General features: G+C 36.8%; 3 protein-coding genes across 3 annotated transcripts; all 3 read right to left on the reverse strand.

The window, feature by feature from the left end:
* Positions 1-8,189: 8,189 nt before the first annotated feature.
* LOC120211299 lies at positions 8,190-9,080 on the reverse strand. Its single transcript, XM_039209873.1, has one exon. The coding sequence runs from the start codon at positions 9,078-9,080 to the stop codon at positions 8,190-8,192; it is 891 nt and encodes a 296-aa protein (XP_039065804.1).
* A 1,177-nt stretch (positions 9,081-10,257) lies between these two features.
* On the reverse strand, positions 10,258-14,631 carry LOC120211421 (serine/threonine-protein kinase BSK1-like). The gene is made up of 9 exons (XM_039209960.1): positions 14,013-14,631; positions 13,774-13,909; positions 13,277-13,410; positions 13,054-13,159; positions 12,380-12,465; positions 11,885-12,073; positions 11,348-11,512; positions 11,147-11,260; positions 10,258-10,697 (listed from the first exon to the last, which is right to left on the reverse strand). The coding sequence occupies exons 1-9, from the start codon at positions 14,346-14,348 to the stop codon at positions 10,443-10,445; spliced, it is 1,521 nt and encodes a 506-aa protein (XP_039065891.1). The 5' UTR covers positions 14,349-14,631; the 3' UTR covers positions 10,258-10,442.
* A 2,285-nt stretch (positions 14,632-16,916) lies between these two features.
* LOC120211423 (protein ROLLING AND ERECT LEAF 2-like) lies at positions 16,917-21,310 on the reverse strand. The gene is made up of 4 exons (XM_039209961.1): positions 19,647-21,310; positions 19,272-19,483; positions 18,616-18,839; positions 16,917-17,730 (listed from the first exon to the last, which is right to left on the reverse strand). Exons 1-4 carry the CDS (start codon positions 20,926-20,928, stop codon positions 16,989-16,991), a joined length of 2,460 nt encoding a protein of 819 aa, XP_039065892.1. The 5' UTR covers positions 20,929-21,310; the 3' UTR covers positions 16,917-16,988.
* Between the last annotated feature and the right edge of the window lie 413 nt (positions 21,311-21,723).

Raw genomic sequence — 21,723 nt, forward strand, 5'->3', positions numbered from 1 at the left:
TTCACGACATGATGCATAAAGAGATAGAAGTTTATGTTGATGATATGATTGTCAAAGCCAAGACAGAGGAAGAACATATTGTGAATTTGAGAAAGCTTTTTAAAAGACTAAGAAGATGCCAACTAAAACTAACCCAAAAAAATGTACTTTTGGGGTGACATCTGGGAAGTTGTTGGGATTCATAGTAAGCCAAAAAGGAATTGAAATAGACCCGGATAAAGTAAAAGCTATTCAAGACTTGCCAGCCCCACGAACACAAAAAGAAGTCAGAGGATTTTTGGGGAGATTGAATTATATAGCTCGGTTTATTTCACAGCTGACTGAAAAGTGTGATCCCATATTCCGCCTTCTTCGTAAGAATAACTCAGGAGAGTGGAATGAAGACTGTCAAAGAGCTTTTGAAACAGTGAAGAGATATTTGTCGAGCACTCCAATTTTAGCGCCACCCATCTCAGGCAAACCCTTGATTCTTTATTTGTCAGTTTATGAAAATTCAATGGGATGTGTGCTGGGGCAACGTGACCAAACTGAGAAGAAAGAAAGGGCTATCTATTATCTCAGCAAGAAGTTCACTGAATGTGAGACAAGATACTCACCCATTGAAAAGTTGTGTTGCGCTTTAGTATGGGCTACCCGTAGGCTTAGGCAATATATGTTGTATCATACTACTTGGCTTATATCCAAGCTTGATCCCTTGAAATATCTAATGGGTGTGCCTGCATTATCTGGAAGATTAGCTCGTTGGCAGATCTTATTGTTCGAGTTTGACATCCAGTATGTAAACCAGACGGCAATTAAAGGAAGTGCTATAGCGGAATTCATTGCCAGCAGGGCTTCAGAAGAATATGAGTCGTTGAGCTTTGATTTCCCGGATGAAGATTTAATGGCTATTTCGGTAGAAGAAGCAGTTGCATTCACTAGCAAATATTGGAAGTTGAACTTCGATGGTGCTTCGAATGCCTTGGGACATGGAATCGGGGCAATTTTGGTCTCACCAGAGGGAGAGCATTATCCTTTCACCAGTCGGCTTAATTTTGATTGTACTAACAATATGGCTGAGTATGAAGCTTGTGTTCTGGGTCTTAGAGCTTCTGTTGAACGTAAAGTAAAAATGCTTAAAGTATATGGAGATTCAGCTTTGGTAATATACCAGCTCAGAGGAGAATGGGAGACAAAAGATCCTAAGCTTGTAGAATACCGTAAGTTGGTTATGGAGCTTGTTGAAGAATTTGATGAAGTAACTTTCAATTACCTTCCCAGAGAAGAGAATCAAATGGCAGATGCCTTAGCCACACTGGCAGCAGCATTTAAGATGAGCGAGCATTCAAATATGATGCCCATTGAAATGAAGGCTTATGAGTATCCGGCCCATTGTTTTAATATTGAAGAGGAAGAAGATGGAAATCCCTGGTATTATGATATCTTACAATATATAAGGTATCAGAGTTATCCAGAACAGGCTACTGATAATGATAAGAGAACCATTAGAAGAATGGCATCAGGGTATGTGCTTGATGGTGAGACTCTATACAAGAAAAGTCTGGATCAGGTCTTGTTAAGATGTGTGGACGCGAAAGAGGCCAAATTGATTCTTGAAGAAGTGCATGAGGGAATATGTGGTACCCATGCTAATGGGCATGCTATGGCTAGGCAGATTATGAGATTTGGGTATTATTGGTCAACTATGGAAACAGACTGTATCAATTATGCCCGAAAATGTCACAAATGTCAGATTTATGGAGATAGGATACATACTCCTCCTCATCCGTTGCACGTAATGACAGCTCCGTGGCCATTCTCAATGTGGGGCATGGATGTTATTGGACAAATTTCGCCCAAAGCTTCAAATGGTCATCGCTTCATTCTGGTAGCCATAGATTATTTCACCAAGTGGGTAGAAGCGGCTTCTTACGCAAATGTTACCCAGTCTACAATATGTAAATTCTTGAAGAAGGAGATCATTTTTAGATATGGTTTGCCCGAGAGGATTATCTCCGATAATGCGTTGAATTTAAATAATAAGATTATGGACTCGGTCTGTAAACAGTTCAAAATAAAGCATCATAATTCCACTACTTATCGCCCAAAGATGAATGGGGCAGTAGAGGCGGCCAATAAGAACATCAAAAGGCTCATAGAGAAAATGACTGAGACCTATAAGGATTGGCATGAGAAGTTGCCCTTTGCTCTGTTTGCTTATCGAACTTCAGTACGGACTTCAACTGGGTCAACTCCGTTTTCTTTGGTTTATGGGATGGAAGCTGTCTTACCTATTGAGGTGGAAATTCCCTCACTTCGGATTTTGTCAGAGGTAAAGCTTGATGAGGCAGAATGGGTCCAAGCTAGGTATGACCAGTTGAATTTGATTGAAGAAAAGAGATTGAAAGCTATTTGTCATGGTCAGATGTACCAAAAACGTATGATAAAGGCACATGGTAAGAAAGTTCGCCTTCGAGAATTCCATGAGGGAGATTTGGTGCTTAAAAGGATTTTGCCTATTCAGAAGGATTTCAGAGGAAAATGGATGCCCAATTGGGAAGGACCTTATGTTGTCAAGAAGGCCTTTTCTGGGGGAGCTCTAGTCCTAACTGAAATGGACGGATCAGAATTACCATATCCAGTGAATTCAGACGCTATTAAGAGATATTTTGCTTGAAGAAGAAATAAAAGAAAAAAAATGAGAAAAAACAAAAATGATGGAAAAAACAAAAAGAAAGAAAAAGAAGAAAAATGGAAAAGGGAAGAGAAAATGAAAAATGAAAAAGGAAAAATGGAAAAAAAAGAGAAATAAAAGGATGGTTCAAGATGAAAACCCGAAAAGGGCGTCTTGGAACCAAAGGAGGTCTCAAGTTGAAAACCCGCAAAGGGTGACTTGAGTTGAATTTGAAATTCAGAATTCGTGCATGGTGGAAGATTCTGGATTAATTTTGGAAGTAGAAAGAGCTCCTGATATGGATAGTAACAATGACAGTTGGTGATTAGGGATGAGACTAAAGATTAATGAGTCTCGATTGAAATAACCAAGAGAAATTGAATGCATATGAGATTCAATATTGGTTTAGGGCATCCAATGATAGAGATTTGGGAGTTTAGAAGTAGCTTCATACTCGTAAGCATCATAATTTTAGAGATCCTTTTGACAGAAGCTACACTCGAGACATTCTAACGGCGTGCCAGTTCAAAAGCATTTGCATTATTGATATTTGAAGACGCCTACTTTTTTGTTCTTTTACTGTTTCCAGTTAAAAGTTTGCCATAAAATTACCTAAAAATTCTTTGCATTATATAAATAAAGAGATGTATTTTCTTGTTCGTTTCCCTTTTGCAAACATCTTATTTTGAAAGGTTAAAACATATGGCTTAACTTGAAGTACATAAGATCATTTTGTATTATTGTGCAAAAGGTTTTGGAAAATGCAGGTATTCTGAAGTTGACAATGGTTTAAACATGTAAGCTTGTGTGGCCATGGGAAACTAAAATCCTCAAATTCAAAGAAAATTTCAGCCATTAAAAGATGACCCAAGGAGGTTATCATTGATCAAGAAGTTGGTCATGGGTACTGACGGGTTTCAAGAAAGAAATAAGTCAAGGTACTGTTAAGGCGAGAGATATGGAATTGAGATTGTCAACTGGGGTAAACTGATCAAACGTTCTGTGCCCAAGATGAAGCCGAGTTCCATCGAGATCAAAAGGAGATAGAGTTCCTACAAAGAAGAAAACACATTGAATTGCATAATTGCATACATTTTAGGCATGAGTAGGATCATGGCATTCATAATCGCATGATGGCTTAAATATCTACAGATTTCCCAGGGATAGTTGAAGATTGAAGATATGAAAGCATCGAGATGAAGATAACTGGTTTGACCTTTGAAGCAAATCATCTATAAGCCTTCACGAAAGAGTAGTGAAGCAAATTCGTTTGTTGAAGATTGAGTCCTATACTCTCTGAAGGAATAGGGAGCGGACAAGTTCATTGAAGATTGAGTCCTATACTCTCTGAATAAATAGGGAGCGGACAAGTTCGTTGAAGATTGAGTCCTATACTCTCTGAATGAATAGGGAGCGGACAAATTCATTGAAGATTGAGTCCTATACTCTCTGAATGAATAGGGAGCGGACAAGTTCGTTGAAGATTGAGTCCTATACTCTCTGAATGAATAGGGAGCGGACAAGTTCATTGAAGATTGAGTCCTATACTCTCTGAAGGAATAGGGAGCGGACAAGTTCGTTGAAGATTGAGTTCTATACTCTCTGAAGGAATAGAGAGCGGACCCGTTTTGTTGAAAATTGTTCGAGTTCTATACTTTCTGAAGGAATAGAGAGCGAACCCATTTTGTTGAAGATTGTTCGGGTTCTATACTCCCTGAACGGATAGGGAGCGAACCCGTTTTGTTGAAGATTGTTAGAGTTCTATACTCCCTGAACGGATAGGGAGCGAACCCGTTTTATGAAAATTGTTCAAGTCTTATACTCTCTGAATGAATAGAAAGCAGACACATTTTATGAAGATTGTTCGAGTCTTATACTTCCTGAAGGAATACGGAGCAGACTCGTCATTTGAAGATATTTCAAGTCTCACTTATCCCGACGTAATATTGAGTGGTTTAATATTTTGAAGTTCTTATGACCGGACAAATTCGATCATCTTTTGATCTTTGCTCTAGTCTCGTTACACGACAATGAGCAAAGAGGGGCAGCTGTAGATGCTCGTTTCTGTCTGAGACTAAATCAGAACAGGGGCCCGAATCAGAGCAAACCCATTTGGTCAGAGCCCAAGGCACAATTAACCCAGCAAGTGCAGACTCAAGGGTGGAGACAACACCAAAAGCCTCAGCAGTTCCTTTCCATCCAACAGATGCCAGACAAGCCCCATAACCGTGCAACCGTTTGGAGATACATGCAACAAATAAGGGACGTGGGGATATCCATATGGGATAACCACTCATCATTAGCAAAAATAAAGAGGGGAAAAACTATCAAGCATCAGGGGACAATAAGAATTAAGGGAAATAAGGAGAAAAAGGAAACAGGCAGAAAGAAAATGAAGGGATTATCAGCCATCAAAAAATTACAGAGAAAAAATAATCACAGATTATAGGGAGATCGATAATTCATTACCAGTACGAGAGGGTCGAGAGACCATTTTTCATTTTTATTTTCTTTTTTTACGCGGTAGAGCAGGAACAAAAACAGTGTGTAAGATATTTCTTGGCCACATTCAAAGATCAATTGGTGTAACAAAGGATTCGGTTTACTCTTCTGAAAAGCAGTAGAATCAATACAAGCAGGTTATCTTCTTTATGCTTTATAAATATTGAGCATGCATATTTATCGTTTTTATTCGAAGCAAATAGAAATATTAAGTTACTCTCGATTTACCTGTTATGCTTCGGGTCTAGATTGAAATTTGTTTTAGGAAAAGTTCGACTGGTAATAGTTTCATCGCACATCAGTGTTGGTCGAGAGCGTTGTAAGGGCGCTAGGGATTAAAAAAATAGAAAGCAAGGAAGGCTTCTCCTCCATCTTTTTTCCCCCTGGAAAATTCATAGCAAAGAGATACACAACAAAAACTTCTCAAAATGTTTTCTTTCTTTTGCATTTCAAACAACTATATTTTCTTTATTTCGAAACCGGAATAAAATGGAAAAAGAGACAACCCATGTGATATTCTCATCATTTTCAGAACAAAAAGAATTGCAACGTTTTTTTCTTTGCAACCATCTCTTTGATTTGAACCAAAGTATAGGAAAAGATGAGAGTAGTTTACCTTTTGTTAGTAATCTCGCTAACAGGGTCTTGTTGTTGGGGCTAGGGAATTGAACAGTCGATCCTTTTTAGGGGTAGAAGTTCTTGCATGTTGGCCTTGGTTTCATTCTTTGGTTGAAACAGAGAAGAGAAAGGTTAGGAGAGTAGAACAAGGCGTTTTATGTTGATTAAGGTGTTGTTTGGTCTCTTTAGCCATCGCGGTGGCCAATCGGTGTTCATGGTGGCGCAAGTGGAAGCCTTTAGGGCTCTTGATCGGAGAAGAAGAGGAGGGTGAAGAGAGTAGAGTGAACGGCTGAGTAGCTTAGGTCAAGTTTAGGTTTTAATTAGGTGTTACATTAGGCGTTTGGTTAAACTAGTGTGTAGTCACTGAAATTTTCAGGTAAAATTATCTTTTGGTCATTATAGGTCTAATGCTTATTTTCAATTTAGTCACTTGTGGGGCTGTTTTTAAGTTCGGGGTTCCTTTTGTCCAAATATTATTATTTTCCAGTTTAGTTTCCCTGTTTATTATTTCGGTATATTTTGCTCACGCTCCTCCTATTTAGTTATTTTTACGTTTTAATCCCCTGTTTGTTAAAAGACAAATTATAACCTTTGTGCCTGGAATGTTATTATTTTGTATCATAACTCAATGTTTGTACAGTTTGCTACTTTAGTATCATATTTACATTCCCATTTTAATTTGGTCACATGACTTTAAGTTCTTTTAAATTTTTTATCATTTTTACAATTGTATGTTGTTACGTTATTTAGGTTTCAACCTTAAATTAGTTTTCTTTACGTTTTAATTCGCTTAAGTTTTTTTTATGCCTATGTATGTATAGTTAATTAAGGTTCGTTTCGAATGTATGCTTCATATGGCTGAATGATGATGATATGTATGCATGTACACATAGGTTGTTCATTAATTAGATAAGCATTTTATGTATATATTAATTTTTGTATGATACCCTCACATGCATAACTCGACCATATGACATAATTGGATTAAGGGTAATATACTTTTAATTTAAAATTGTTGAAGTGGGCAGTCATAACTGATTTGAGGTCCGCTTTTAATGATTTTAAATTAAAAGTGTATCCCGAAAGTGAAACCAAAAAAATTGATTCGTCACCTAAAATTTGGGAACGAGAGAAAAAGAAATGTTCGTTTATTTAAATATATCGAGAAAAGGTTGTTATATCTTTAAGATCTGGTCTCGATATTTGTAAATAATCGAACATTCTTTATCTTTCTAAAATGACTTGGTAATTTTAATTTAATTTGTTTGAGTGTTTTTGAATGTTTTAAATTTACATTTTTACTTTATGGGATCAAGAATCAAAATAAACTCGAATTTATAAAGTTCATTGCAAAGACGTTAATTAATCGACAAGGTACCAATTTAGGGCGTTGTGGAGGTGCTAATCCTTCCCTACACGTAACCGACTCCCGAACTCGGATTTTGGTAACGCAGACTTCAATTTGTTGTTTTAATTAAAATTAATTTTTATTTAAAATGACATCATTTTTGGGTGCCCAATCACACCCTAATCAAAGATTGGTGGCGACTCTTTGAATTGTATTTTTTCGATCGTAAAGGAAAACTAAAATTTTTTCGAAACGAGAGGTCTTTTAAATCACATTTGGTTTTAAATTAAAAAGAGATAATTAAGAATTAATGTGATTTTTAAAATCTCACCGTTTTTCACCTTTTGAAAAATATCGTTTCGACAAATAATAATAATATACAAGCAAAGGCCATTTTGTCTTTTTTGTTCTTCCCTCATAAGAATGAATCATTTCTTCGAACTTGTTTGACAGAAGGGAGGCAAGATCTGCATGCATACTATAATTTTAGCGGGAAAGCATGCGTCGGATACATTTTTTTTAAGGTGGCATATTTCTTGAAGATTTAATTGTCCCCTAACTGAAATACAGCTAAAATAATTTTCTATAATGCAACCCCGGTATGATCTGAGTCAACCATATTGATCTTTTTTAAGGTTTGATATGAGACAGTAGGAATCTCGACATAGAAGAAGATAACCCAGGGGCCTCTGAGTTTTGTCAAGAGATCATTCTGAAGACTTATTTCTATCTTTTATTTTGATTGAGTGAGTGATGTCCTTATCTGGTTTAAAACTTTCAATCAAATTGATCAGAACAAACATCGTCCATGGAACTAGAAATATTTAATTAATGGTATAAAATGTCATATGTTTGAAATTCAGTCAGGTTTTCGGGGTAACTTGATGTTTAACAATGAATGGATCCTAATCCTCATACGTGATATTGAAAGTGGGGAAAAGAGAAAACAAATGATAGAAAAAACAATTGTAATATCAAAACTGTATTTCATTGATTATATGTATATTTGATATATGTACAGGAATGGTGTTGACATGATTTTCTAAGATGGTATTGATATGATTTTCTTCAGGTAAATGCCTCTTGGCTAAGGATGTTGAGAACAGAAACTCTAGTTTTGATCAAGAGCCGCAGCAAGCACTCCACTCCATCTTCAAGATCTTGAATGCTTGACTCCAATTTCTGCAACTCAATTTGTGCATCATCACTGCTCATTTTTCCAGATTTTCCGATCTTGTTACCAATGACAGTGCACAAAACAGCATCCACTTTCTCGAATTCGTTGGTTTCCGTTGCTTCTCCCTCACATGTTACACGTTTGGAGCTCATCCACTTAGACACCAAAGACCAGTTGGTAGATTTTGATTCCATCTTTGACCCAAAGATATAAGAATAGAGAGATTCAAACACAGTGAATGTTACTCTTTCAACCTCTCTCAACATGCTAAATGTGGCTTCGCCGTCGTTTTCTAGCTGAGCAAAGCCACATTTACAAGCTTTCAAAGACTTACGTATTAACTTCTTTGCTTTCTTCCTTGAAGCAAAGTATTCCTTAGTTTCATTTGTGAAACCAGCTTCAGTGCCTCTTCTTCTTCTCAAAATCGATTGAAGTTGTTGCGTATCTTCCTTGGCCTGCAATAGAACATCCTTGGCCACACCACATACATCCAAGAGCTTGAGAGACTCATTCAACAGCTCGTTAACCTGCTTGTCATTGCATCGTTGGGCTAATGATTGTTGTATTACAGGAAGTTGAAGTAAATCATCAACCAACTCATACAGATCTCTAAGGCCACTTAGATTTCGGGTCAATGGCGGGGATGAAGATGAGGCAGATTCATTGGACTTTAGCCTACATAGATACTCATCTATTTGAGTAACAAGTGGATGAGGTCTAGAAGGCAAGCTGTTTGAACGAGCATGAAAATTGGATTTTTGGTTCAAAGGGGAAGAAGCCATCTTTTTTCGTCTTAGATCAACAGGCTAAAGGCTTAGATGTACAATTTGATCCACCGTCCCCTTCAACCCTCAAGCACTGATTATATATATTGGTAATAGGGGAGACAAAAGGAATCTCATCTGCAACCTCCATGACTCCTAACATGATCCTCATCCGAATCTCAATAATTTTGCTGCCTATGTTTGCCCGATGTCTCCCACCCCACCCCAAGAAATCTGTAAGCAATTTATTTATATATGCATTATGAGCCAGCACATTTTTTCAGAGAAACGAAGCATTAATTTTAGTGCACGAGTGGCACTGTGATCCTTGTCTCCTCTCATATGCTCTTCAACATATATTTGCGGTGGGGGACAAGATTCCAGTGATGCTCGTGCTGATTTCAATAATTTTCTAATTAAAAAAGGTAACTATAGGTACATACAGGGTTGTATACGAGAAATAAGCGGCCAAATTGCATGTACCGATGTACGCAGGTAGGTGAGACAGGACTGCAATGCCGGTCATGCACACTTGAAATCCGAAAATAAACAACGATGAAATCTCACCGACTAATTGACACATTGTTGCAGAACTTTTGAAAACAAATGCTTCTTACCATGGACATAAAATCAAGGGACGGCATTTAATGCTTTCTGTCCCGTCTTGTTCTTGCCACTGCAGCAGCACTCGGAAAATTCAAAGAAAAAAAACAATGTTAACTAGGGAGGCCAAGCGAGTTGGAGTCGGTCGCTGGAAACAAATTGACAAAAAATGTTCGACAATATTATACATCTTTTTCAAAATAAAAGCAACATATTACAACGTACCGCCTTTTTTGATTGTCTGTCAAGGCTAAAATACATCTGTTGGAATGATTTAACCAGTAGTGATGTCAGGTTTCACTGCAATGCAAGAAGGCTTGAAGAGCTCGAGTCCATCTAAAGACTAAAAGCATTCTGAGAGCAAATAAAAGCATTCGGATATGTTACCGTTCAGGCTCATCCAAGAAGAGAACAAAAATATTTCCCGATGCTTTTTTCACACGAGTTTGTTCGTTTGAATTTTAGGTGATAAATCAGACAAATATAATTGCTTTTGTAACAGATTGAGAATAGCTTCAGAAACTCCTTTGACCAGAAAGATTTGTATTGCATATGGTTGAAATGGTGGAGCCTCCTTATTAAGCATAGCATATAATTGCAAACATGATGTGCAGGTATACACCATCACAAATGAGGGGAAAATACACATTCTTTGCTACTTCATACAATTTCAATTTGAAATTTGATTTTCAAACTCAAATTTTTACACAAACTTTTTGCAGCCTCAACGTGAAAATGGTACAGAAATGTAGAATGAAACAACACAATATTTTGTTCTCACGAACCTTTCCCGACTCGTTGCTTCTTATCTTCAAGTCCGGTAGCTTCATTCAACATGTCTGCGGCATCTTTATGCATGTCTAGTTTTGCAAGAGCTACTGATTGCATATGGAAGGCGGTCGCCCACTCTGGATTCACAATCTGAGCCTGCATTGCATCTGCAAGGGCAGCATCTGGTTGATCACAAAATAGATAGCACAGGCTGCGTCGAGCAAAAACAGTCGGGGAGACCATGGTTCCAACATCTATGAACTGCACAGAAAGAAAAGGTATCCATAAGGCTTCCATCCCAACCCAAGATGGTTAAATACCGGACTTGGTTTTAACATTTGCCTCACTACAGCAGGAGTAAAAAAATTCAGATGCTGAAGAGCTAACCTAAAAGTTATAACCTCAATTACGTTAGAGGTCATTCCGGTCAAGAATAGCTGCTTGATAATATCACAACTGATTCGTGGTAAACAAAAAATTTAAAATTTTCAACAGATTTATATCTGGCGGAGAAAGTTATAGTATGAAAATTGTACAAGATAAGAAAAGGAAAGATGACAGGCAAACGAACAAAAGATTCCATTTATACAACCCACTTTTCCTAGAATTATTGAATTGTCGAGCAAATAAATAAGCAATATGGCAATCATGGGCAAACTCTCAACCAAACAACATATAGTTCATGACAAGTTAAAGTTTTGATGTTATACCTGGGAGTAACAGTCAATGGCTGTTTTAAAATCTTTATCACGGAATGCATAGTCCCCACGCTTCCTAGCCTCAAGCATATCTCGCATCTGCTGGGTCCACTCTTGGAAAGATAACTGAAACAATCCATCCACAATTATATGAACTTCTTAGCACGAGAGTAAAGAAAATGGATTAAACGATTCGCTCAAATGAGTCATCACCTCATTTGTCCCTTCATCATCCTTGTAGTGATTCATCACCAGTATCTGATGGATCGCTGTAAGGTCAAGTCGTGAACATGCCTCACCCATTGGCGAAAGTGGACGCTGCGGAGTTGGTGGAGCTTCCACATATTTTGAGATTCCAAGCATAACATAAGATGGAACCTGAAAGCCAAGATATACAATAATCAGGATCTAAATTGAAACGCATGCTCCCCAGGACTTCAAAAGCACAGCCACAAGGTAATAACTAATAATTTTAATGTGATTAATTCCACATATTTTTTAGCTTGAGGATTGTTCGAGGTAATAATAAGCAAGTGAAGAAGATACAGAAGAACGTTAAGTATCTTGGACAACTCTGATACAGCACTCATCATTTTCTTTATCAGAAACCATACATGCAAAAGGTTTTCAAATGTTCACTAATGGCAATAGACGTAACCTACAGCTACAGGTAAGAAATCTTTGGCTCAACAATAAAGAAAGAATAAACTGTTACGAAATTGAATAGGTAAAGGCAGCAAAGTTCCTTACATCAGGTTTGGTTTGCAATGGAGCAAGTGTGGCAACAAGGTCCTTCACATTGGGCCGTTCCCTGGGTTCATATTGCAAACATTGAGAGGCAAGGCCAACGACCACAGTTGCCTCCTCCATAGAAAATTTTCCCTCTAGATGTGACTCCATGAGGAGCGTGATGTTTTTAGTCCGTATCATATCGAGTGCCTGCAAACATGCAAAACATCTAAAACCATAGTTTGTAACCTTTGAGATTAATGATGTCTCATAGTAGAACAGGTAAAGACATAAGCAGCTGTTTAATCAGGAAAAATATGTGAAACTGTTAAAGCATCATAGCTGTTAACCTCATGATGTCACAATTTGAATATCAAGTTCCCATTTTCAAGCATTGCAAGGAGCCATAACTGATTCCATGATGTGGAGAGTTTGAAATTGAAAAAGGAAAAGAAAAGTACACAATAATATTTATGGATCTTTCACCACAAATAGGAGTCGCTTAAATCCACTTACATGACTGGGAGGGATGTGCTTCCCACTAAGCAGATCGAGAATAACAGTGCCAAAGCTGTAAATAACGCTTTCTGGGGTGACTCTCCCTACAAGAAGCATAGTTTCGAGAAAATTCAATGAAGAGAACCATGCAATTTGAAAAGAAGTTTCCATGTAACTCAGTTCAATGCAACAACAGATCAGTTTAACATATTTCTCGAAATAATTTTCTACCTACATAGTAACAACCAGAATAACTCGACTCATCTATGGAAACACCGAAAGATAACCAATAAACCATTAACACTGGAATCCATTTTCATAAAAGCTTGCCTCTAATTCCATGTTTGTATGCTATAAAGAAACAAAGATCTCTAGAAGTTGCAATAGTAACTGTCGAAACTACAAGAAGTCTGTTAAAGTTGCAATTCTGACACCATTCATAAAGTTTGCTCAATCATCACAGAAGAACATCAGATTGAAACACAAAGGAAGATAAGTCTTTTACTGGGAAACATGCAAGAAGTACAGCAGACCAATCATGTGGAGTAACATTAGTATGGACCAAACTGAATTTCAGATATGAGTAACAGGGTAAATCCCTTTGAATTTGGACAAGCAGAAGAACAAAGAACAATTAATTTATGACAGTAAACACTAACCACCAGAAATAAATCAAATAGCAAAGGAATTACCATTTCTTAGATACTCTGGAGGTGTGTATGCAAGATTAGTGCTATAACTTTTCCCATCCCTGCTATTTTTCATCAAACCGAAACATGAAAGACGTGGATCACCATCCTACAAAATCCATCAAAAAGACATCACTTACAGCTCTGAGTGGTAGTTAATGCTAGAGTAAAGGAGCAAAAAAGTACATACATTATAAAAAAAACCTTATATTCAAGAGACCGATACCTCATCAAAAAGAACCCTGTAAGCATTTAAATCATGGTATAACGGATGGCCCTCGGTACTGCAATAATCTAAAGCTTCAGCGATGCAGGTAGCTACTCTTAAACGCATTGCCCACTCGATGGTTTGATTTTCCCCTGTATAGTGTGAAAAAAGACCCAAATTTAAGCTGTGATAAACAGAAATGTCCAGACATATTATCAAACTAAAAGCATTTAGCTAACAAAACTGTATATCAAACTTAGTAAGCAAATCAATCTGTAATTTATTATATACGATTCAGTAGGTATTAACTCAACAAATTATCAAAAATTTAAAACAAAAAATTCTTGGATAAACTGTTTGTGGCATGAGCTCGAGTTACATAAGGCATGTTGGAAACAATTAAAACAAGAACTAAAAATCAAGCAATTAAAACATGAGCAAGAAATTAGAAAAATGGAACAAGAACAAAAGAAAAAGAAAGGGTTCTTCAAGTTAAAAGAGAATGGAAAACTGACAATGGAACAAATGCTTAGAAAGTGTGTCATTAATCATGTACTCAGCAACAAGCAGCCTTTCATCTCCATCACAGCAATACCCTATCAAATTTGCAAGCCTTCTGTGTCTCAATTTCCCTACTCCACATGCTTCCTCCTAAAACAAATCCACAGAAAAAAACCCCCACTTCAAATATCTCACCAAATACCCAAAAGAAAAGAAAAGGCGATAAACCAAAAATAAAGGAAAATAGTAATACCACAAACTGTTTTGAATCAGGCCAAGCCGTCTTACTAAACTTCTTAACAGCGATCCATTTCCTGTTCTGCAAACGACCTTTATAAACAAGATTAGGAGCTTTTTCCCCACTTTCAGAAACTATGTTATCTGAACTGAAATTATCGGTGGCCGCTTTAAGTTCAGCAAAGGAGAACTCGGAGAAAGAAGGGACTCCATTAGCAACAACCGGGTCGGGCACAGCACCCGGACCTGCTTGGTTATGGTTCCGGGGCTCCGGTTGCTGTTGCTGCTGCTGCTGCCTCTGGTCTTTCTCTGGGTGGGTTTCTGCTAGAAAAGACGATTGACAACAACCCATAATTCAGCTTTGATTGAAAGCTTTCACTTTTTTGCTTTTGGGAACAGAATCACGAGATGAAAAGGAAAGGGTTATTGGTTTTGACACAAATGAGAATGGGTTTAGAACTTTGAAGGGATTTGGGTATCTGTCTTTGTTACCAGAGCTTCTTGTTTATGTTAAAGGTTTCTGCTTGTCTTCGCCGGAACTGATGCTCTCCGACCAAGTTTTTCCCTATTATGACAATTGTTTAACTCGTTGCTGTAACAAAACTAAAGTAGTCGATCATATCCAAATTTAAGACTGATGGTATGAATCAATCTTCTTTTGACAATTATTTCTGACTTATGTTGAGGTTTATTAGGCATTTTTGCCCATTAATAAACTATCAAATAAAGCATATAAATTTATAAATGGAGAGAAAATATAATAAAATTATAGTCTCAATAAAATAAAAATAAATTAATAAATTGTTTTCTTTAAAACTATTAAAGAACACAAAACCAATGACCATATAATGAAATATTAAAGAATTCAATCAAACAACTATTCAATGATATCTCTCTTAAACTTGTTCATAAAATTAGATTCAAACTATTCATTCACTATTTTTTTAGAAGACAGTAGTAGAACATTTTGGGTTGATGTATGTTCTACCCATCAATATGGGTTTTACATATTTAAAAGTACCATTAAATGGTTGAAACCAAATTAGCTTTAATGATGAAAGCATATATTCTCCTCCAATATATGGAGAAAGCATATATTCTCCGCCAATCTATGGCCAAATTTGTTTGCCGGCCACCAAATGACGACATGCCGGTGCCGGTGCCGGTGCCAACCGGATCATAGAACTGTGCATGTCAATTTCTTCAAGCAAGGGGAAGAAAAAGATTAGGCAACAAAGGGCAGCTTCTTTGCAAGACAAAATTCAATCATAAAATCCAAATTGCCAAAGTCAAGAGGAGGGATGGGCATGGGTCGGGTTTTTGATCCACCCGACCCGACCCGAGAACAAGAAGCCTTACACTCGAGATGCGATCCAACCCGAAATAATAAAAAAATTATTTTTATTCAATGAAAACAGTGACTTAATTAAAAAAATAATATATAGTAGAGTATTATTGTAATTATTCCTAAATATATAAGGTAAAATTATATTTTTTTTGGGTCGGGTCAAATATTTTTTACCCTAAATTTGAACTCAATTCAACATGAACCCTAATTTTTTTAAAAAAAATCTGACCCGCTTAAATCAAGTTAAAACATATCAAATTGAGGTCCTATGCCCTCCTTAGTCAAGAGCTTTTTACAGAATAATTAATACAAATTCAGGTGTCAAAACAAGGGTCTTTTAGCTACAGTATTTAAGTATACCTATCTCAAAGGAAGTGTCCAAAGTTCAAATATGTTGGGTTAAATTAACTTTTTAACGTTTATATAAATGATCATTTTACTTTTTATTTAATTTTATAATACTTTATTTCTTGATTAAAATAATTTTTATTACATAAAAAAATATTAATTGACCAATGATCAAATCATATTAATGTGATATTTTTATGTGTTCAATTGTAACTTGACATATATCATGTCATCAAAAATAATATATGACATGTGTCATATCATGAAAGTGATGATATAATATATGCCACGTCATCAATTAAACACATGCAAATATCACATTAATAACATATATTGATCATTAATCCATTAATGATTTTATCTAATAAAAATTATTTTAATAAAAAATTAAGACGTTAAAGATTAAATATTCAAAAAAATAGAATAGATGACAAAATGACCATTTATACAACATTAAGAATTAATTTTTATCCAAAAAAAAAGAATTAATTTTTATCATTATGTCATTCACACTATATATACACTAAAAGAGGTGTCAATGAATAGTATATATACACTAAAAGAGGTGTCAATGAACTTACTATTGGCATATTTCAGCTGTCAAGATGTAAAAACATAGAATCTGTACTCATAGATGCTGTTCTCGGTCAAGCTGGGGACAATTATTACAAAAACAAAACATGGCATCTAAGTGTAATATCTCATCAGATCAACCTGACCATGACAATTCAATAACCAGATATTCTACAATGCATGATAATACATTAAAAATGTTCTTTACAGGTAAATTGATGGAGAATTTGCAGTTTGCAACACACAAAACTGTCGTCTATAAAAAAAATTATTGTAATTTAATTCAAGATCGAAAAGAAAATTCCATTATAGTACAAAATTTGATTTTGTTGGTATTCCTGTGACTTGCATCAATCTGGAATCCTCACAACCACCTAAATTTAAAGCTCTTAATCATGCAAAACTGATGGAGAATCATATTACTCCGATGCTTTGGCTACTTTGGTTTGCAGAAACATGCCCCATTTTCTTCGATGAAAGAGGTGGTGCATGATTCCGAATACGAGAGTTGCAGTTCTCCTAGTAGGCACCACCGATAAGTTCTCACTTCTCAGTTGGCAAGGCGTAGCAACTTGTCCCTCCGGACCTCTCTTCACTTGTGCATAAGAAGCTTATATGAATCTATTGTAATCAGAGAGGCAGATGGTGAATCATTAACCACTTAAGCTTCATTTCTCAAACAGCAAGACTGCAATTGTAGCCACGATTCATTTTCATACAGCCCTATGAAACTCTCTCGCACTCTTGAGCAAACCTTTCTTTAACACGTTGCAAAAGCTCCTCGTAGGCTTTGGAGGACTCGGAACTGAATCTTTCCATCGCCTCGAAAATGCGTTGCAAGCAACCCTGCAAACTAATGTTGCTAGTGTCACTCTGATACACAGCTTGTCCAGCTACTGAGAGTCCGTTACCATCTCCAGAGACCATAATGATTATTTTATCCAATGCTTGGATCTCTTTATGCAACTTTTGATCCTCTCTATCCAAGTTCTTAGCCTTTCTCTCCAAATCCTTATTGGCCATCATTCTCCGATGCATTTCTGACTTATCTTGTTCCCAAAGTTGAAACATACTCATGGCAAAAATCCTCATGGAGTCGACCACCTCCCTTTCAGATATTCTATCCATTGATTGTGACCACTGATTACATATTACAAATATGGGGGGTGCACCTACCCTGCTAGGTGAGAAGGGAGCTACTCCATCATCGGTCACTTCGGGTTCATAGTAAAGACATTTCAGAAGCCAATTGTTCAAAGCCCTGACATAACCCTTCTGGGCACCTATCCAACTAGCGAACCTTACCGTCCAACTAATAAGTTCATGTTCGAGCTGCAAAGTGGCCTTAAGATGATCATCGCTGAGCTTTTTGCCAGATCCAATAGAACCTAAACTTTTGGCTTCTCTAATCACCTGACATTGACTACGATGGCATTCAAGCATGCGTTTCCACAATATGTTTAACCTGGAAAACGAAATTGCAAGAAAACAATTAAGGCACAGAAAAGATAAGTGTAAATGGCAAGTAAATATTGGCTTGTGGAGTGAAGAAAAATTGCAAATTCAGCACAATCAAGGAAATGAAAATCACTGGAAAAAAAATCAAGTTAGCAAAAGCAAATTTGACATCAATATTTACAGAAACTTGCTTCACTTCAGGGGCCTCATGAAAAACATTTATAAAACTCCCTCTTTAACAGCAATTAATTGGTATAAGGCCAATACGATCATTAAGTTTTCCCAGTTCGATTTGTGAACACGGTCTCATAAAAGTGTATTTGCACATGTAGATTGTACAAAAGTTTTGCGTACCTATTATATGATATATAACGATGGAGGGTGCATTTTGAAATACTGAGATGAACAGTCGCTTTGACACTCACTCAGTACCTTATTGTACCTATATTGTATGTTTAATAGAGCATAATAAAGCAGTCTCTACCCAAATTATATCTACAGTTCAATAGATATAATCTCAAGCACTATACTGGAAACTCAAATAATAATCTTCCAACACGGTAACTAGACAAATTAGGCCAAACACACCAATTATTGACATCCACCGCTCATCACCGTATACTTTTACAAGCTTCAACAGCTAGGACAAGATATTCCTAAAAGAATACTAATGCAAATTACTAAAATGCCAGAGCAATGTCATTATGCAACCAATAAAGATAGCAAAAGTATTCCAATTAAAAATGATAATTAAAGATATCAAATGACAATCAAAATGGCAAGGCGAAAAGTAAGATACAATTATGTCAGTTAATAACAAAACACTAGTAATGTACGTAGAGAATAAAGAATGAGATAGAAAAAAAAAGAGTTGAACAAGCAAAAATAATACCCTTCAATCAGTTCATTGAGCAGAGGCCATAGCTCCTCATCCCTTATCTTATTAATTGTCACAGATATCTTGTCAACAACTTGAATTGCAATTCTTATCTTTGTGGATAGGCTCCTGATCATATGTCGGGTTGAATCAATTTTGTTTGCTTCAGCACCCCTTTCATCTAGCCGTTTCAACTTATGGCATTTCCTGTCATAAGCCACCCGCATCTTCTCCTCGGCCTGCATTGCATCAAAAACTTCTAGCTCACGAAAATCATAAAGGCTATGAAACTAATAAAAGAGGAGGCATAAAGCTGCTCTTCATCCAGGGAATAATCAAGTCACAGTGCTCATAAAGTAATCCTAAAATGGCTGCAGGAATGACATAAGTTGAAACATAATCCATCATAAAGCTCAAAATTTAACACCATGAAACCTTATATATCTCGGAGCAGTGACTTTCAGAATATAAAACAAACTAAACTAAACAGAAATGGACAGCAACCAAGTGTAAAACCAATAATAATAGCCGTGAATCAAGTAGTTCGCACGGCATTTTGAGATAATCATGAATCTGATATTCGAAAGAGTAGATGCGTAAACGGCTGGGAAGTGGGTGGAAACAAATGCCAAGTGCAACAACAGGTAATACAGCATCAAGGCACAATATACCTTTACTTCATTGTAGAGTTTCTTTTCCCACATATACAACTTTTGCAAGGTAGAGGAAAGGTTTTTCTGTTTCCTGGCCAATTCTTCATTTAGTTCTAGAAAAGCTGGATCGGTATTGTCAGCCGGAGATGATGACTCATCAGTCCTAGAAGTAGATGGTTGGGATGATACTAATGATATTGAAGGAGTAACTACATGCAACATCTTGGAAACTGTTGCATGAAAATTCCAAAACCCAAAGTTAGAAAACTCAATCATGCTGTGCAAATCAAGAACCCATATCTATAGCAAAAATCAGAACTTTCCAATCCAGAAGAGAAAATAGATAAAAGCAAAAAAACACAAGAATCCTGTAAATGTAATGAAAATCATTACCATGTTTACGCTGATAAGGAAGTGTTCCCACCTCAAGCAACTTGGCGATTTCATTCCCTGACTCAGATGCTCGAACGAACTGAGCCTGTAACTCGTTAACCACCTCAAAAACATTCCTTGGACTTGGAGGACCTTTTGAACCTTTACCGCGGTCCTCGGCGGCGCGTTCATCACTCACAACTTTATTATCCACCACGTGAACCTCATATTCGACCCTATCATTTTCAACCCCAACACTAGGCCTGGTCTGATAAAGTGAAGCCTCTGGTTCTGTACTAACAACGTTTCTAGCTTCATTTTCAACTGGGGATTTTGAATATCCTCCGCTATCAACGAATTTCTGACCCCCGTGCACTTCTTTAACTACTTCATGTTGATAATTCTCATCTTCCAAATCAGGGATCCCTTCAGCTTCCCTCACCTCCCTCAAATCCCCACTCGGCGTGTACGGACGATAGTAGTTTTCATAACTCCCGAAAGGGTTCAAGAAATCCCAAGCTGAAGTTCTCCGCGGTGAAGGTGGAGGCGGCGGCGGTTTCTCTGTCGACGACGGTTGCAGTGAAGACTCATAACCAGTCCCCGAATAAGAAGAATAACTACTAAAACCACCGGAATTTTGGTAACCCGGATAAGGATATGAACTAGAACTAGGATTGTTATTAATATTACTTCCGTAAGAGTAAGGATAGGAAGAAGACGACGAAGAAGATTCACCCATATAAACTATCTCTGGATTCCTAGGCCTTTGTTCATAAACGATAGACGGCGTTGGTTGCTTCTTCATGAAATTCATATGCATAAACCCACCAGGGAAAGACCCAGTCTCAAAAGCACCATAATTGGGGTAATTTTGCTGCAAATACTCTCCATCGTCGTGCAAAGGAGAAGAATGATCGGAATGGTGCAAAGACCCGCCGGAGTCATCTTCATCTGAATCAGAATGGAAGTGAAGATGAGACCCGGAATTCGAATGGGAATGGCGGTGAGAAACAAAATCTTTCTTGGGTGAACTCAACCCGACTTTAACCGGATCCATCGCTTTACTTTTAAGCTTATTAGGAGACGGAGGAGAAGGAGGCAACGCCGCCCCCGGAGAAGCTCCAAAATCATGGTCGACGAAATTGTTCAAAGACTGCCCAAATAACTTCAAAGAAGCCGTATAAGCAACGTGAGCTTCAGCAAAAGCAAAACGTTGCTTAATCGCTTCGTTTAAAAATCTACACCTTTCCCGACAGAGAGCAACCGCCGGAAGATCATCTAACTTCGAACTAGAACATCCCATATCTCCCCAGAATAACAAAAACAAAAACAAAAAAAAGACCCAGCAAAGTATAGTAACTGTTTACATGAACGAAACAAATAACAGGATTACAGTGATTGTTTCTCGGGAAAATTTAGGGTATGAGAAAAAAAAGGAAGACAATTAGACAAAGACGGAATCTTTGCCCGCAGTGAGTATGTCGTCGGGTAATAGCAGAATGAAAAAGTAGGAAAGGAGAGAGAGAGAGAGAGAGAGTGGTACCTTTGTGTGCGTCGGTGTATATTGCTGGAGCGTATTAGTGTTGAATCATAATCAAATCAAACCTAACAAAATCTCCATATACCATTCACTACAACTTTAAAATACAACACATTTGCTTTCTCTTATTTTTTTTATTATTTCATTATGGGTTCAGTTTGGTAGCACACACAATTTGATTATTATAGAAATGGAATTGTTCTATTTTTGGGGGATGAGGAGCTTCGGGAATGGAGTTTAAGGGCAAGGAAATCGACAAGGAACTGTTTGGTTTCATAGAAACCTTGTATATTGGTGTTATCACTTTTATATTTTTTTATGCATTCTAAGAAAATCTTATATGATTATGTTTAAATCTTTTGTTTAATGAACCCATCAATTGGCATTGTTTAAAAAAAATTTAATGATTATATGATATTATTTTATGATGACACGCTAGTATTACTGTTAATTTTTAATGCTGGATAATCAAAATATATTAAAAAATAACATTAGATATGATTTTTAAATAAAAAAATAGTTGGATGACCAAAACCAAACAAATGTAATAATTGATAT

This window comes from Hibiscus syriacus, unplaced genomic scaffold, assembly GCF_006381635.1.
Source record: "Hibiscus syriacus cultivar Baekdansim isolate YM2019G1 unplaced genomic scaffold, ASM638163v2 tig00109972_pilon, whole genome shotgun sequence".
In the NCBI taxonomy this organism is placed as follows: Eukaryota; Viridiplantae; Streptophyta; class Magnoliopsida; order Malvales; family Malvaceae; genus Hibiscus; species Hibiscus syriacus.